This window comes from Protobothrops mucrosquamatus, unplaced genomic scaffold (assembly GCF_001527695.2).
Source record: "Protobothrops mucrosquamatus isolate PMUCROS unplaced genomic scaffold, P.Mucros_1.0 scaffold_125, whole genome shotgun sequence".
Classification (NCBI taxonomy): domain Eukaryota; kingdom Metazoa; phylum Chordata; class Lepidosauria; order Squamata; family Viperidae; genus Protobothrops; species Protobothrops mucrosquamatus.
This window is the reverse complement of record NW_015386201.1, coordinates 1,902,054-1,918,349: the sequence shown is the minus strand read 5'-3', so window position 1 is coordinate 1,918,349 and position 16,296 is coordinate 1,902,054. Positions and strand designations below refer to the sequence as shown.

Sequence of the window (16,296 nt, the reverse complement as noted above, 5' to 3'; positions counted from 1 at the left end):
TCATCCCATAACATGGCATGCCATCCAATCTGCATGTCATGACCTTCCAGTTTTAATAATCTCCAATTTTCCAGTCAAATCCAATCCCGCAACCACAGTAAAATTGTAGATTGATAGTATTTTTCCAGATCGGGAAGGGCAAAACCCCCCCTTTCCTTAACATCCTGTAATAATTTTAATTTAATCCTTGGTTTTTTCCCTTGCCAAATGAATTTAAGTATAGTTTGATTGAAATTTCGAAAAAATTCCTTTTCTAATCTAATTGGTATACATTGAAATAGGAATAATATTTTAGGTAATATGTTCATTTTAATTACGGCAATTCTACCCATGAAAGAAAGCTGAAGATTTGTCCAGGTGCCCAAGTCTGTTTTAATCTGATCCATTAATTTGTCATAATTGTCTCTTTTACTTGTTACACACCTAGCTGTTAAGTGTATCCCTAAATATCTTATTTTCTTTGTGATCTGAATACCTAATTTATCAGCTAGTTCATTTTCCTGTGATCTTATCATATTCTTCAGAAGCATTTTGGTTTTTTCCTTATTTATCCTTAGGCTAAAAAAAACCAAAAAAAACAACAAACAAACAAACATACATATAATTGTACATATAATTGTATATATAATTGTATTGTGTAGAAGAATGAGGTTTATATAGAGGTTAAGGATGATGTATTAAGTTTTTGTATCACGAGAAACAAATTGTTAGGAATATTTACTCTGGAATGCCACGTATGTCCATTTTTGTTTTAATTGTATTATAAATAAAAAACTTAAAAAAAATAATAAGTACTTTTATTTCTACTTGGAAACCGCTTCTGGACTTCGTGCTTGAGGTGGAAAAAAATGATACGATTTTGGGTTTTACCAATTAGACTGATTTGCCGATACAGAAATGGCTAGTGCATACTGCTATAGAAATGTAAAACGTTGAGTGTCAACTCTGCAACGAACCTGGCTAAAGCCATCTTGCTCATTTTCGGTTGCCACAGGAGCGGGGGGAGGAATGGGGAGTTTTATGCTAGTCTAAATATTTCTCTGTCCTGTGGGAACCAAGGTCATTTCTGTTTGTTAGACTGGGGGTTGAGCTTAATGTTAGAAAGCCCGCCAAACCATTCTATTGGGAAACATAGTTGATTGCATAGCTTCTGGGGTGGNTGATTAAACATAAAGTCCCATTTCACATTATCGAATGCCTTTTGTGCGTCAAGGAAGATTAGTCCCATTTGTTTCTCATTGTGGACTTCATAATATTCCAATACGTCCAGTATAACCCTGACATTGTTTCTTATATGCCTTTTAGATAGAAAACCGTTTTGATCCGTATGTATAAATTTTACTAAGAATCTTTCAAGACATTTAGCCATTATGGCCATGAAAATTTTATAGTCCGAATTTAATAATGAAATGGGCCTGTAATTTTTGATAAATGCCAAATCTGAATTGCCCTTGGGGATCAAAGCGATAGTTGCTTCTTCCCATGACATTGGAATCTTCGCATTCTTCAAAACCTCGTTAAATAAGTCTACTAACACTGGACTTAGAGATTCTTGCATTATTTTGTATATTTCTATTGGTAAACCATCCGGACCTGGGGCTTTATTGTTTTTTTGTTTCTTGATAGTGCAATCAGTATCTTCTTTGGGTATCAAAGTAATATTAGTTTCAGTCCACAAATTTGGTATTTTTTCTCTAAAAAAGTTTCATTGCACAAATCTTTCAAAATCGGACTTATTATATCTTGAAGGGCTACATAAAATTCTGCGTGAAGTCCATCAGGTCCCGGAGTTTTATCCTTCTTTTGCCTTTTTATTGCCTCTGTAAACTCCATTATTGTTTTCTTCTCATTTAACATATGTCGCATAGTCTCGGGCACCTTTGGAAGATTCACTTCTTTTAAATACTGTATTGTCCTGTATTGCCTCCTTAGGAATCATCTCCGCCTTATAGAGTGTCTCATAATAATCCTTAGTCATTTTTTTCATTACATCATTATGACAATATAACTCGCCTTTTGAATCTTGTAGCTTACTTATCAATCTTTTTTCTCTTTCTTTTTTCAATCTGTATGTAAGCCATCTTCCCGGTTAATTAGCATTTTTAAAAAAAATCTGTTTAATCTGTTGTGCCATTATATCCATCTCAAGTAAATTTAACTTATGTTTTATCAACTCCATTTGCGTCTTCAACTCTTTCTTTTGTGGGTCAACACGTAACTCAGATTCCAAATTGCTAAATTGTTCTTTCAATCTGAGCTGTGTTTGTTTCTTTTCTTTATTCTTTTTAGCCACATAAGTTATAGCCAAACCTCTAAAGTATGCTTTCGCCATATCCCATACATTTTGAATAGAGGTTTCTTTTTTCTTATTAATTTTAAAGAAAAATTCCATTTCTTTCATTGCTAATTGTAAAAATTCTTTTTCTTTTAGTATGGATTTATTCAACGACCATCTTAGGTTTTTTTTAGTTCCTTTCCAAATCATGTAAATTGGATTATGTTCTGCCCAGGTATTAGGTTCTATTTCAATCTCCTGTATCATAGTCTTTAACTCATAAGAGGTCCATATCATATCAATTCTTGACCACGATTTGTGCCTACTTGAGTAAAATGTAAATTGTGTTTTATCTGGGTTCATTTCTCTCCATGTATCTTGTATACATAATTCTTCTTTCATCTTTAAAAAAATTTGGGTAGAGTATTTCCCCCTTTTTTCCCTTGTTTGTAACTTTTATAGTCCTGTTTTGCATCAGCTATTGCGTTAAAGTCTCCAAGTATACAGAGATTTTGATAGTTTAATTCCACTAATTTATCATATATTTGCTGAAAAAACTGATCTTGCTCCTCATTGGGGGCGTATTTGCGACCATCAAAATTTGTTTTTGATTCCATGTAATTTCCACCATTAATAGTCTCCCTTCATTGTCAACATACATTTGTTTTGGGTTCATCTTTTCTTTTATGTAAAGGGCTACCCCACTTTTCTTTTGCAATGCCGAAGAGAAATAAAGTTTACCTATTTTTGGTTGTTCTAAAAGGCTAAAATGTTTTCTTTTAATATGCGTCTCTTGAAGGCAACTTATGTCCAATTTCAATTTTTGTAATCTATGAAATATTTTACTCCTGTTTGATGGGGAATTAAGACCATTTATATTTATTGAAAAGATTCTAGTCTCTTCCATGATTTTAGTTGTATCTAGATCTCAGTCTTCTAGGGGAACTTATCTGCCTCTGATCTTTGGGCCTTACGTCTTCCTCTGATTGGGTCTTTTGGGGTTCTTCCTCCTCCATTTGCTTCGATGTTCCTGCACCCGTCATTTCCTCTGGTTTCTTAGATTCATCATCGCCTTTTCCAAAAAAGCTCTATGATTGTTGAAAAATTCCTCTGCTTGAGATGAGGTATCCAGTCTATATCTTTTCGAGACCCAGAAGATTAACAATCCTTCTGGGACCAACCATCTAAAATTCACTCCTTTGTTGATCAATTTCCTTGTTAAAAATTGATACTCTCTTCGGGCTTCACTTATTCTTCTGGGAATCTGTTTCAGAACTACAAGTTCTTTGTCTTTATATTTCAGTGCTCTCAAAATCTTTATTGCTTTATTGCTCTCAAAATCTTATCTCGTGTGGATTTTTTGAGGAATCTTACATGGACCTCCCTAGAAACTCTAAATCTTCTTGCATAGCACATTTACTCTTCTTTCTCTATAAGCTAGCCTATCTAATTATCAAAATCATAAATCACAAGTCCATTTTTTTTATTTTTATGCAAAATGTCCATAAGAGGCTTCCAATGACCAATAAATGTAGATAATATCTTTTCTCTAATCAAAGAAGTCAATTTGTCCATTTCAGCAAAATAACATTTAACAAACAGTAAGCTAAACATGTCTCTTACATTCATCCTCCCTTACATGCATTTTAAATATGTGTAGGAAATGTTTATAAGAAAGAGCATTTTTTTCAAACCTCTGTCATCTCATAATCTACAGCAGGGGTATCAAACTGCCGGCCCATGGGCCAGATATGTCATGCCAAAATCGCGCCCACCCCATTACTGGCAATGGAAAGGAAGTCACGATACGTCATGACACGTCATGTGACGTTGTGAGTTTGACACCCCTAATCTACAGTGTGAAATGATATAAGCACATCCCACTGAAGATTCTTTTCTTGCAAGATGAAATTTGGGTCAGTCACCAGGACCAGAGATTTACTTTTTCCAACTTTGGGACTCATGCTGGAGCCCATCTTCAGAGAGCTTCTCTTGAGTGGCCTTTATCTACTGGTGAAATACTAATGTCCTGATCTTGTTTCAGGTCTTTCAAGATGCATTGCTCCGTTGGGCTGAACATGTTGTTTGGTTTGTGTGTGACCAGCATTGTCAATACTTTTTGTCTGATGGCATATTTTTCTGGTTCTTCTATCTCTAATCTGTTGATTATGGACTCTAATAAATTCCCTTGGTGTGGCATCTCAGATATTAAATCTCTCATTATGTTCAAGTATTCGTAATTCCTCCTGGCTTAATTGTTTGTTCTATAAATTATGGACTAAGTTCACACAGGTTTCAGAGTGTGGTTTTAACTTTTGAATTTTATCTTCCAACTGTTTCTTTTTTCTCACCTGTTTTCTTTTACCAGGGTCCTAATAAGATTTTCTAGGTGGGTGACTAGTTCTTCTTCAAGTTGTGATAGACAATGCCTCTATGTATAGTGATAGCTGCTTTATACTTGCTCAATCATAGATCATAGTCATTGATTAAGACTTCTAACATACGAGGCTTCCAGTTTTGCGTAGTAGTACAGCAGCCGAGGGATCACGGGGCTCCACATCCTACAGCTGGTTTTCTGCCTGTTAGGGGACCCTAAATGGGCCAGAAGTCACCTCGAAGAGGCGGCAAAGAAGGAAGTCCTGTGGACCATGGAGAGATGGAGTATCAGGACGTCCTGTCTTGGTGCTCCACAAAATAGCCAGCAAGCAGGTATGTGAGACGAACGGCAGTTAATGCACTCCGTTTGGGAACAATGTCAGCACTGGGAGTTGATTGCTCCCAGTGCTTTACATAGGAACTGCGCCTGCCCCACCCACACCAGACCTAACCCCACCCATCAAGCCACCATCTGGTCTGAGAGATGAAAACCCCAGTCCTAGCCCCTCCCTTGCCGTCCAGCCATGCAGCCATGCCATCCATAGGTAGGCCCGTTCTTCATCTGTACAGGCCAGCACCGAGTTTCTTGCAGAGGCAGGGGGCCTCAACCGGTCTCCTCCCCTTGGCAAGTGTCGACCCGGCGAGGCGCTGGGAGATGACGTCAGGGGAGAGCATCATCGCCGCAGCAGCACCAGCAGAGCCCTGGAAAGGGGCCGACGACGCAGCGACCGCTCCCATGCCACCCAGCTGAGGCTGGACAGCCCGAAGCCCCAGCAGAGTGGCAGGGCTGGTAAGGCACATGTGGCTTGACTGTGGGCGGCGGGAGTAGCTGGCGGCGTCCCTGCCTCTTGGCCCAGTCAGCCTCGCAGGGCTCGACATGCTGCTCCCCCTACCAAAGGTCTCCCTGGAAGACAAGCAAAGCAGGGTTAATGATTCCGTTCCGGTGTGTTCGTGCCCCCTCATTGCCCCCCCATCTTTTCAGGATATTTGTGATGGTATTTCCTGAGTAAATGAGGGGCATGCACATCAGTATCCTTAACCCAAGATGCTTCTGACAGGGGATAACCTTTCCACAGGACAAGGTAATATACCCCACCCCTTTTTTCCCGTGAGTCCAAGATTTCCTGAACCTCATAGTGGCCGGGTGCTACGGGACCTGGGGTCTCTACAGGGTGATCGTGTGACACCAGTTTAAACAGGCTGCTATGAAACACCGGGTGTAACCTACCTAGAAACCGCGGGAGTTGGAGTTGCACGGTCACGGGGTTGATAACTTGTGCTATTCGGAACGGACCTATATACTTTGGGGCCAACTTCCTACAAGGGACCTGGAGTTGTATATACTTAGTAGAAAGGTACACCAGATCTCCCACCCTGAATGGTTTTTGGGCCCTCCTTTTCTTATCCGCTTGTATTTTGGCAGTATCCCTTGCCTTTGCTAAGGCCTTTCTCACCACAGCCCATACCCCGCTGACTTGGGCTAACCATTCCCCAGGTTGACAAGGTTGGGATTCCTGACCACCAATTCACGTGGTCTTGTGGCCGTCCGGGTCCGCAGCAGGTTCGTAAGGGTAACGCCACCGTAGCAAAAGAGGGAATGAATTGTCTGTAGAAGTTAGCAAACCCCAAAATGCTTTGTAACTGATGGCGGGTTCTCGGGGCTTGCCACTCCAGCACACTCTGTACCTTTTTAGGGTCCATCTCCACCCCCTCCGCTGATATCCGGTAACCCAGGTAGTCCAGGCGGGATTGGTGAAATTCGCATTTTGATAACTTCACATACAGCCGGGCGTCCAACAGCTTCCGTAACACATCTTGCACTAGTTTGATGTGTTCCTCCATGGTCTTGGTATAGATAAGTATATCATCAAGATATACGAGCACCCCGCGGTATAGGTGTTCATGTAGGATTCCGTTAATGAGTTGCATGAAAACCGCGGGGGCCCCTTGTAAACCAAAGGGCATTACCCGGAACTGATAGCCCAAAGGGCAATTGAACACTGTTTTCCACTCGTCACCGGGTTTGATTCTGACCCGGTAATAGGCTTCACGTAGATCTAACTTCGTAAAGACCTTCCCCTGGGCCAGATGGGCCAATAGGTCCTTCATTAAAGGGAGGGGGTACATATGTTCTACACAAACTGCATTGATGCTCCGGAAAGCCACGCACAGTCGGAGTCCTCCATCCTTTTTCTCCTGAAATAGCACCGGCGCTGCTATCCGAGACCGTGCCGGCTGTATGAACCCCCTTGCCAGATTCTTGTCTATGTATTGTCTCAGTTCCTCCAACTCCCACAGAGTCATGGGATACATACGGGGCTTCGTTAATTTGGCCCCCGGCAGTATCTGATGGCACAGTCGGTTGGGCGGTGGGGTGGGAGGCTATCGCATTCCTGCTCGCTGAACACCTCCGCCAGCTCATCGTATACTGCCGGGAATCCGGGTGCCCATTCCCCTGCATCCAGTGCCGTTTTGACCCCTTCCTCCTCCCCTTCCTTTGCGCCGTCCTCCGTCCTCGGTGACCGAGGGCCAGTACCAAGGCGCATGTGACAACATCCACCCTCCCACCATATAGTAAGACCCCACTTATCCAACCAGGCCAACCCCAGGATCACCGCCTCCGTCATGGAGGGAACCACGATGAACCGAAGAACTTCCCAATGCTCCCCCATGTCCAGTCGCACTGGTTCCGTCACTAGCATAGCTGGGCCCCCACCCAAAAGGGACCCATCTACCTGCTCGAAGCGGATGGGGCGAGCCAGGTGATGGACCCTGATGCCGACTTTTTTACGACCTCCTTGCTGACCAGACACTGAGTACAGCCTGAATCAATTAACGCCTGGTACTCGCCGGTATGGCCCGTGGTTGGGCTCGTCAGGGAAATTGGGATGGCAAAGGGGCATATCGGCTGGCTTACCATGGGGTCTTCAGCGGGATCCATGTTGTCATATTCCGCCAGTAGATCATCGGGAACGGCCAGTGTCGCTTCGTTCGGGGCCCGTTGGGAAGTTCTGCCTTCTGCCTGGCAAGCCGCCCTCGAACGTTCCATAGTTTTCTTTGGTGTGGGGCCTGGTTTCCCCTGGGCTACCGGGGTGCTTTGCACTGCCGGGACCGGGCACTCCTCCACCCGGTGTCCTGGCCAGTTGCACCTGAAACATCTAAATATGGGTTTAGCAGGAGGTGCAGACGATGGTGGTTACCGGCTGGAATCCTTCGGCCGTTCCACTCCCTGCCGAGGGGTGGGCTGTTCATCCGTGGGTCGCCAGAACTCCTGTAACCCCGCATCCAGCTCAGTCACCACTCTAAACCAATCCTGGAGCTGGCACGGCACACCTCTTACGACACATGCTTGTTGCAGGTCCTTATCCAGACCATGACAGAAGTGATAGACTAAGAGACGTTCTGGCCATGAACGTAGCCAGCCGGCAGCCCTTTGGAACTCCCGCACGTATTCCCGTATGGGCCAACCTCTCTGCCTCAACCCCAGTACCTCCGTCTCCGCACGCTGCACCCGGGAGGGATCTTCAAACCTGGCCCTCAGTGCCTCCAGGAACATTCCGGCATCCCCCAGCTCCCGGGCATGGTCACTGTACAGGTCGGCAGCCCAGGCTGCCACCTCACCCTGTTATCGCGACCACCATCGCCCAGTGAGACGGGTACAGAGAGGTATACCGGTCCAGGTGGTTCAGGACCTGGCCCATGAGCATCGGCAATCTGTCTGGGTTGCCGTCAAAGGACACCACGATAGGTGGTGGGCCCCACATGAACCCTGTCAGCCATGGGCCCATGGCCTGCGTGCCCTGCTGACTACTGTCCACGGTGGCAGAACGGCGGCTGTTTGGGTCTGCCCCCCAAGACCCTGATGACCCGGAGAGGTGCGTGGGCTGGCCGGTGGGTACAGCAGTCGTGGCCACACCTGGCCGGTCCTCCCTTCAGTGTCGAGACTGGGCAGTTGACACATGCCCCAGAGGAAGCCCGCACTGGTCAAGGCCACTGCTAGGGGGTAATTTGAACCTCGGACTGGCTAGCTGGAACCTAGAGTCGGCTGAGCCCTGGGGAACGGGTGTGCCACTAGCTCTGGGCAGAGGTTGCAGGTAGCCCGTTTTTCCAAACCGGTCCCGGAGGATGTCCAAAGTATATTGGCCCGGGGCTGTGGAATAACTCCACTCTTCCTCTTCATCGCCGGTCATCCGTCTCTCCCACCAGCCAGACAAAGCTTCCTCCCCGCCTGTCACACGTGGCCCACCAGCCTCCGGGGCCTGCTGGTGAGACTCACCCCCCTATGTCCATGGGCTGGGTCCTCTCCTTGGGTCTCATCGACGGTTGAGTCTCCCCTGCCTCCGCTGCCAGTGGTATCACAGCCTCCGATACCGGCTCCGGAATCTCCTCCACTGGTGCAGCCCCTTGGGTTCCCTCCGCCATTCCCTCCGCAGTCGCCTCCTGCCACCTGAGCTCGGGGAAAGAGGACAACGTGTTTAAAGGGAGTGCTGACTTACTGTCAGGACGTCCTGTCTTGGTGCTCCACAAAATAGCCAGCAAGCAGGTACGCGAGACGAACGGCAGTTTAATGCACTCGGTTTGGGAACAAAGTCAGCACTGGGAGTTGATTGCTCCCAGTGCTTTACATAGGAACCGTGCCTGCCCCACCCACACCAGACCTAACCCCACCCATCAAGCCACCATCCGGTCTGAGAGATGAAAACCCCGGTCCTAGCCCCTCCCCCGCCATCCAGCCATGCAGCCATGCCATCCATAGGTAGGCCCGTTCTTCATCTGTACAGGCCAGCACCGAGTTTCTTGCAGAGGTAGGGGGCCTCAACCGGTCTCCTCCCCTTGGTATGTAAGGCAGGGAGCCTCAACCGGTCTCCTCCCCTTGGCAAGTGTTGACCCAGAGAGGCGCTGGGAGATGATGTCAGGGGAGAGCGTCATCGCCACGGCAGCACCAGCGGAGCCCTGGAAAGGGGCCGACGATGCAGCGACCGGCTCCCATGCCGCCCGGCCGAGGCTGGATAGCCCGAAGCCCCAGCAGAGCGGCAGGGCTGGTAAGGCACACGTGGCGTTGACGGTGGGCGGCGGGAGTAGCTGGCGGCATCCCTGCCTCTCGGCCCAGTCGGCCTCGCAGAGCTCGACATGGAGGTTGACTCGATTGGTCTGGGAAAAGTCTTCCAGAAACCAGCAGGAGAAAGGCTAGCCTAACTTCAGAGTCTAGCCCAAGCTACAAGTAGCCGAAGCCCAAAAGCACTATTTTAAGCTGATTGTAAACAATGTGCTTGGATCTGGGTAAGAACATCAATTTTCTCTATTCTACATATTAACTAATTTCCTGGAAAAAAAACCCAAGAAAGAAAAACCTCCACAAGTGAGGAGGTGGAGCTTTGCTCTATCCTTCTGCAGACGGAATTGGCAAATTAAACATTTCATGGGGGAGAAATATTCTGAAATGAAATGAATATTACCTAAATCTGGATAAGTTTGTTATTTGTCTAAAATCTCTTAAGATCTTCATTTTAAACTATGAAAATAGAAGATAACTCTTTATTTTGAAAACTGGAAAAAAAATGAACTGGTGCTGACATCTAGTGGTGGATGAAAATTACAACAACAGTTGCTCTAATATGGTGGCTTCCGGTTCCGGGTCACGGCACCTTCGGACATACGGGGAGAGTTCCCTCCCTGCCGTCAGGTTTCTTTCCATCGAAAGACCCTGGAAAGGGTCGAAAGTCACCCTGGAGGGGCGACCACCGCTGAGGAGGACCCTTACCTAAGTGTGGAAGGGCAGCAGCCCTCCCGCTTGAGCTGAGGCAGCTCCTTTGGATCGATGGAAGAAAGATTGCCCATCAACATGGCCGACCATCTAGCTGCACCAGCCAAAAGCCAAAAGCACTTCTAAGCTCAATGAAGCACGGTGGAAGATCTGGGTGAGACCTTTCCTTTTCTCTGTCTTTACCATAACTGCCTTCCTGTGAAAGCTCCTTGAAACTCTTTCCCCGCTTTCAATTCAGCAGCGTTTGCATACTTGGGAATTTAAGCTTTGGAAAGAAAAGAAAAGAATAACTAACTTTAACAACTAGATAACTGGATTTTTGTTCTGTGGATACCTTGGGGTCCCAAAACATCTTATTATAGAGACTTATCATTTACCTAAACTATTAATTTTGGAAAATATCTTTTTCTTTGCTTTTTTAACTGAAAAATAAAAAAGCTAATTGGCCTTTGGGAAAAGATTTTGTGGTCTGCTGAGGACATCTTGTGGTGAAACTTGGCATAGCAACTGAATTTATTTTTTTAATTGTGCCTGTTGACTCCCTTGATTTGTCCTTCATATTATCCAAAAGACAAGAATTGGAAACAGCTGGCTGGTGAAAACAGCTTTTAGAAAGTGTGGAGATGAAAACTGGCTGACTCTTACTAAACATAGCCTCCACTAAAGGACTATCTTTAATCACCATGGAAACAGAGGAATTCTACCCACAATTCAACTATAAACTTATCCTTGAAAAAAATATTGAAGCTACTGATATTTTTACAAAACTACAAATCGAACCCCAGACTCCAGATGATCAACTTACAAGCCAAAAAACAACAGAAGAGGAACAACAACATCCACAACCTATTAAGAATTTTGGTAATCCAACACTGACTTTAACTACAGTATCTATAACTCCAAAAGCAACAGGAACTGATCAACAAACATACCACATTGAGACCTTAGACAATTTAGCTAACCAAACAATAACTACAACACTGGATATGACTTTCTACTTTACTCAGACAAAATTGGAAGAACAAGAGGACCCAGACTGAACTGATGACAAACATTCCCAACCAAACATGGAGATTTGAATTATTAGTGCAACAACCTAATTATTACAAGGGGGCCAGTTCCTTTGAAAAATTGATAACTGGATGTTCTCCCTTGGTTCAAACAACAAGTGTGGGAATGAAGGGAGACACATCAGTGGATTCAAAGGCACTGGTATGGAAGCCTGCCTGGCACAAAAAGAAAGCCAGAGTTAGATTTAAAAATGGGATTTAAAAATTCACTTAATGGGCTAATTAGCTCTTTGGAGTGATTGGTTTAATATCCAGGATTAAGACTTATAAGGGAAATTAAAATTAATTGTTAGATTATAGTTTTGATTGTCAGATGGAAATACATTAGTGATAATGGAAGATTTTTGTTAATAAATGAAATAGAATATATTTATGAACAAAGTAAGAAGGTAAATTTTGGAATAACATGTCTATTCTAGTTATGTTAAGTATTTTATAATGAAATGAGGGAAATTAAGGTTATCCGAAACTTAAATATTGGTTATAAAAGGCTAAATTGAAACATGGCAATTGGAATTATGTAAAACTTAAAAACAGGACTTGGATATGTATAAGTAAAATGTCATTGATAAATGTATTGAATGATTGAGCTTTAATTAGAAATGTATTAATATGAACATGATATAATATTTAAAGGAACTAGAGCAGTGGTTCTCAACCATCCTAATGCCGCGACCCTTTAATACAGTTCCTCATGTTGTGGTGACCCCCAACCATAAAATTATTTTCGTTGCTACTTCATAACTGTAATTTTGCTATTGTTATGAATCGTAATGTAAATATCTGATATGCAGGATGTATTTTCATTGTTACGAATTGAACATAATTAAAGCATAGTGATTAATCACAAAAACAATATAGCACTGGAGAAGCTTAGTCTTCCTTGCTCAAAAATGTTGGGAGGGAGGGAAGGGGAAGGAAGGAAGGAAGATTGAAGGGGAAAGGAAGGAGATGGAGAAGGAAGGAGATTGAAGGGGAAAGGAAGGAAGGAAGGAAGGAAGGAGAAAGATTGAAGGGGAAGGGATGGAGATGGAGATGGAAGGAAGGAAGATTGAAGGGGAAAGGAAGGAGATGGAGAGGAAGGAGATTGAAGGGGGAAGGAAGGAAGGAGAGAGATTGAAGGGGAAGGGATGGAGAAGGAAGGAAGGAAGATTGAAGGGGAAAGGAAGGAGATGGAGAAGGAAGGAGATTGAAGGGGGAAGGAAGGAAGGAAGGAGAGAGATTGAAGGGGAAGGGATGGAGATGGAGATGGAAGGAAGGAAGGAAGGAAGATTGAAGGGGAAAGGAAGGAGATGGAGAAGGAAGGAGATTGAAGGGGAAAGGAAGGAAGGAAGATTGAAGGGAAAAGGAAGGAGATGGAGAGGAAGGAGATTGAAGGGGAAGGAAGGAAGGAAGGAAGGAAGGAGAGAGAGATTGAGAGAGCCCCCCATCCTCATCCCAGCACCTCTTGCCCTCTCCCAGCCGCCCCCCGGGACTTGCCCGCCCCTCCAGCCTCCTGAGTGCCATCGCAGCGGTGGGGTTGCGGGAGCCCCTTTCCACGCTGCGCAGCCCTTCATTGCCACGACCCTCTCCCGACTAATTGCACACGAGAGGGGCGCGCCCGGAGCGCCAGTTCCCGCTCGGAAGACGCCGCTTCTTCCCTCTTGGCCCGGCCGGCTGGCCTCCAATGCACATGCGGGCATTGCCACTGCCTCGCCCTCTTCCCCGCTGCCTGGCCACTTCCGGAGCCCGGCAAGCCAGGAAGGAGCCGCTCCTGCCCACCAGCCCCAGGGCCGCACCGGGCGCCAGAGGGCCAAGGTGGCCTTTGATGGTGAGGGAGGCGGGCCGGGCGGCATGGGGGAGGCTCTGGTGTGGCACGGAGCATGGCTGGGGGCCAGACCTTTCTGGATTACAAACATTAACTTAACTGTGACTCTAAAGCTGTTTGCAGAGAAAGGAAAACCTTGATTTTTGGCTATTATGGAAAATCAGAGATCTGCAGAAAGAATGTATCAAGAAAAAACAAATACTTTCCAGGAGGAGATGTATGAGATGTTGCAACTAATTCAAACAACAATGATCTTAAACCATGAGGAAATTAAAAATAATTTTGAAAGTATAAATGAATCCATCTCCAATTTGACCTCATGGCAAAAAAACTCTCAGAGGATAATAATGGAGAGGGAGCAGATAAAGCAGATAACTCAATATAAATTGGAGGAAAGAGATTTAAAGATGGAACATAATAATATAAGGAAGTATGACTTGACTCAAGTGGAGAAGAACTTACAAGAAACATTGGACATGGAGAAGATAACTTGTACTCTAAGACCAGAAAATAAATCTGAGGATTAAAAAAAAAAGATTTGACAAAATGGATTGCAGAGCTGTTGGGAGTATTACAAGAAATGGGGAGACAAGGGATGATGAGAGAAACTAAGAGAGAAAGAGAAGACAGGATCTTCAATGAATATGAAGGGGCAAAATCTTTTTACAAAGACATGTTGCTTGATTTGCCTCTTATATCTACAACAACATTTGCAGGATTATGGAAAGACTCTTTGATTCAATGGAATATATTGATTGGAAAAGATGTTTGGCAAAAGAAGGCTAACATGAGAATTGAGGAATTAGATGATGGGATGTATCAGAGGGAATATTTAAAAATTAAACATTTGTTTGAATATGGTTGAAAAAATAGAAAGATTTTAGCTTAAGAGGGATGAACCCCCCAAGTAATATAGTATTCTTTCTTTTCTCTTTCTTTTACTTTGTTTTTTGATATGAGAAATATAAAAATATAAAAATGTCAGAATCCAATTATATTTCATTTCTAGTTATGAGCTATGGAAAACCCCATTTCTGCCCTCTCTGGATTCTGTCATACTACGAAGGGGAAGGGGGATGAGCAAAGGGGTTTTATGGCTCTCACGTCCTTCATTAAAACTTCAAAGGGACTGAATGTGGATCTCACCAAGAGAACTGACCATAACAATATGGCCCATCAGCTTTCATCTACTACTCTCTGAAGTTTCTCTTCTGCCGGTCGAGAGGAAAAGGGGTGGAAATGTGACGCCTGGGATTGTCGCTGGAAGGACGGTGGGGTGGGGGCTGCTTGAGAACACTTAAAACCTTGAATGGTAGGGGTTGGACCCCATATCCTGTCTAGAATGCCTGCAACCATCTTATCTTAATAAAGATGCCTGTTGGAAGAGATATTCCAAGAGTTCTGTCTTCTTAAGATGTATAGTGGGGTGGGTCCTTACAGGATGGTCAATATAAAGGAAATGTTTTAGATATTTAAATGTAATTGACCTTAAGAAAATTCCAACGAATAATTTAAAAAAATGTTTTGAGTAGAGTTAAAAGATTAGATGATTGGATTTATTAAATGGAACATCTAAAGATTAAACATATGTTTAATTATGGGTAAAAAGAACAGAAAAAAATGGAAATAAATGTATATTAGTTTAAGAGGGATATGTATTTTAAGTTGTATATTATTTTCTTATTGTTTTCTCTCTGTTTTTCCCTCTCTTCTTTTTTTTCTTTTTTCTTTTTTTCTTTTTTTTTAATTTTTAAGACATGAGAAATGTAAAAGTGTTGGGATGGCCTGTACGAGGAAAATAGATTTAAATATTTAAATGTAATTAACCTTGAGAAAATCTTAACCAGTAAGAATGTTTTGAACATTGTAGGGAAAACAAATTTAAATAAGAATTGTAAACAGGATTTATGATGAGGCAACCAAGATGACCAGATAGAAAAGAAGCATGATATTGATGTGATTATTAATGGTGGAAATTTTAGAAAAATCTTTATATTTAATTGTTACCTATCAAACTAATAAGGTTGGCAAAGAGAATATTATTGGATGGATATAAATAGGATACTACATTAAAGGAGACACATTTAAACCTTGTAATTTTGTCAAAAATTATGTGAATGATATGACTGTGCTGTTTGAGGGTGGGGTCAGGAAGCTTATGTACTATGCCAGTCATTTAGCCAGGTTGTAAATAGAGATATCTCATAGTGCTACAATAGATGTAAGGGGGACTCCTATTTTGTGTATCTTGGGGAGTCCATAAAATCTAGCTGGGGTGGCTTCTGTTGCTCTCATTTTCCAACATTCTTTTTCCATTATACATTTGTTTTGTTTGAGTTGGCTAAGATAAGCATTCAATTGTGTGACCATCATTCTCATCTCTAATGCCTTTGCTGGCCTATATGCTGAGGAATCGTTAAACAGGGCAAATGCCTTCATTTCATAATCTGTTTAGTTCATCACTGCCATTGAGCAGCCTTTATTTGCTGGTAAAATAATACTGTCCTGATCTTATTTGAGGGCTTTCAAGATGTGCTGCTCCATTGGGCTGAGCGTGTTCTTTGGTTTGTGTGTGACCAGCATTGCCAATACTTTTTGTCTGATGGCATGTTTTTCTGGCTCTTCTATCTCTACATTGAGTATAGTGTCATGGTTCTGATAGATGAAACCCATTAAAAAACTTTAAGGCATGGACTTCCGGTGTGCAGGCGACCTCGTCGGACGCAGCCGACAGCTGCCTCCCGCCTGTTTTCGCGTAAAAGCCGTTTTGACAGCAAGCATCAGCTGTCAAACGGCTTGATACCTTTCCCCCGGGCATAGGGGGATTGGTGAGCTGCCCAGGGTAGGAGTTGAGTTCCCGAGTCGTCCTATGTGGACGATGTAGGTTAGAACTCCTCCGGAGCCCCGAGGATTCTCCGCGATCCAGGACGCCTTCGCTTCGGCGAAGCTAGAAGCCGCCGCCACCACTGCAACTTAAATTGAATTGTGAGTTATTGTATGCAGA

The 16,296-nt window shown here is 43.8% G+C and overlaps 1 protein-coding gene across 1 annotated transcript in view; it reads left to right on the top strand.

Moving 5' to 3' along the window:
- Positions 1-9,560: 9,560 nt before the first annotated feature.
- Positions 9,561-16,296, top strand: part of ARHGAP6 (Rho GTPase activating protein 6) — a 93,366-nt gene continuing 86,630 nt past the window's right edge. Inside the window, exon 1 of the mRNA XM_015817024.1 lies at positions 9,561-9,693. Coding sequence (XP_015672510.1) covers positions 9,561-9,693 — 133 coding nt within the window. The remainder of the gene's footprint in view (positions 9,694-16,296) is intronic.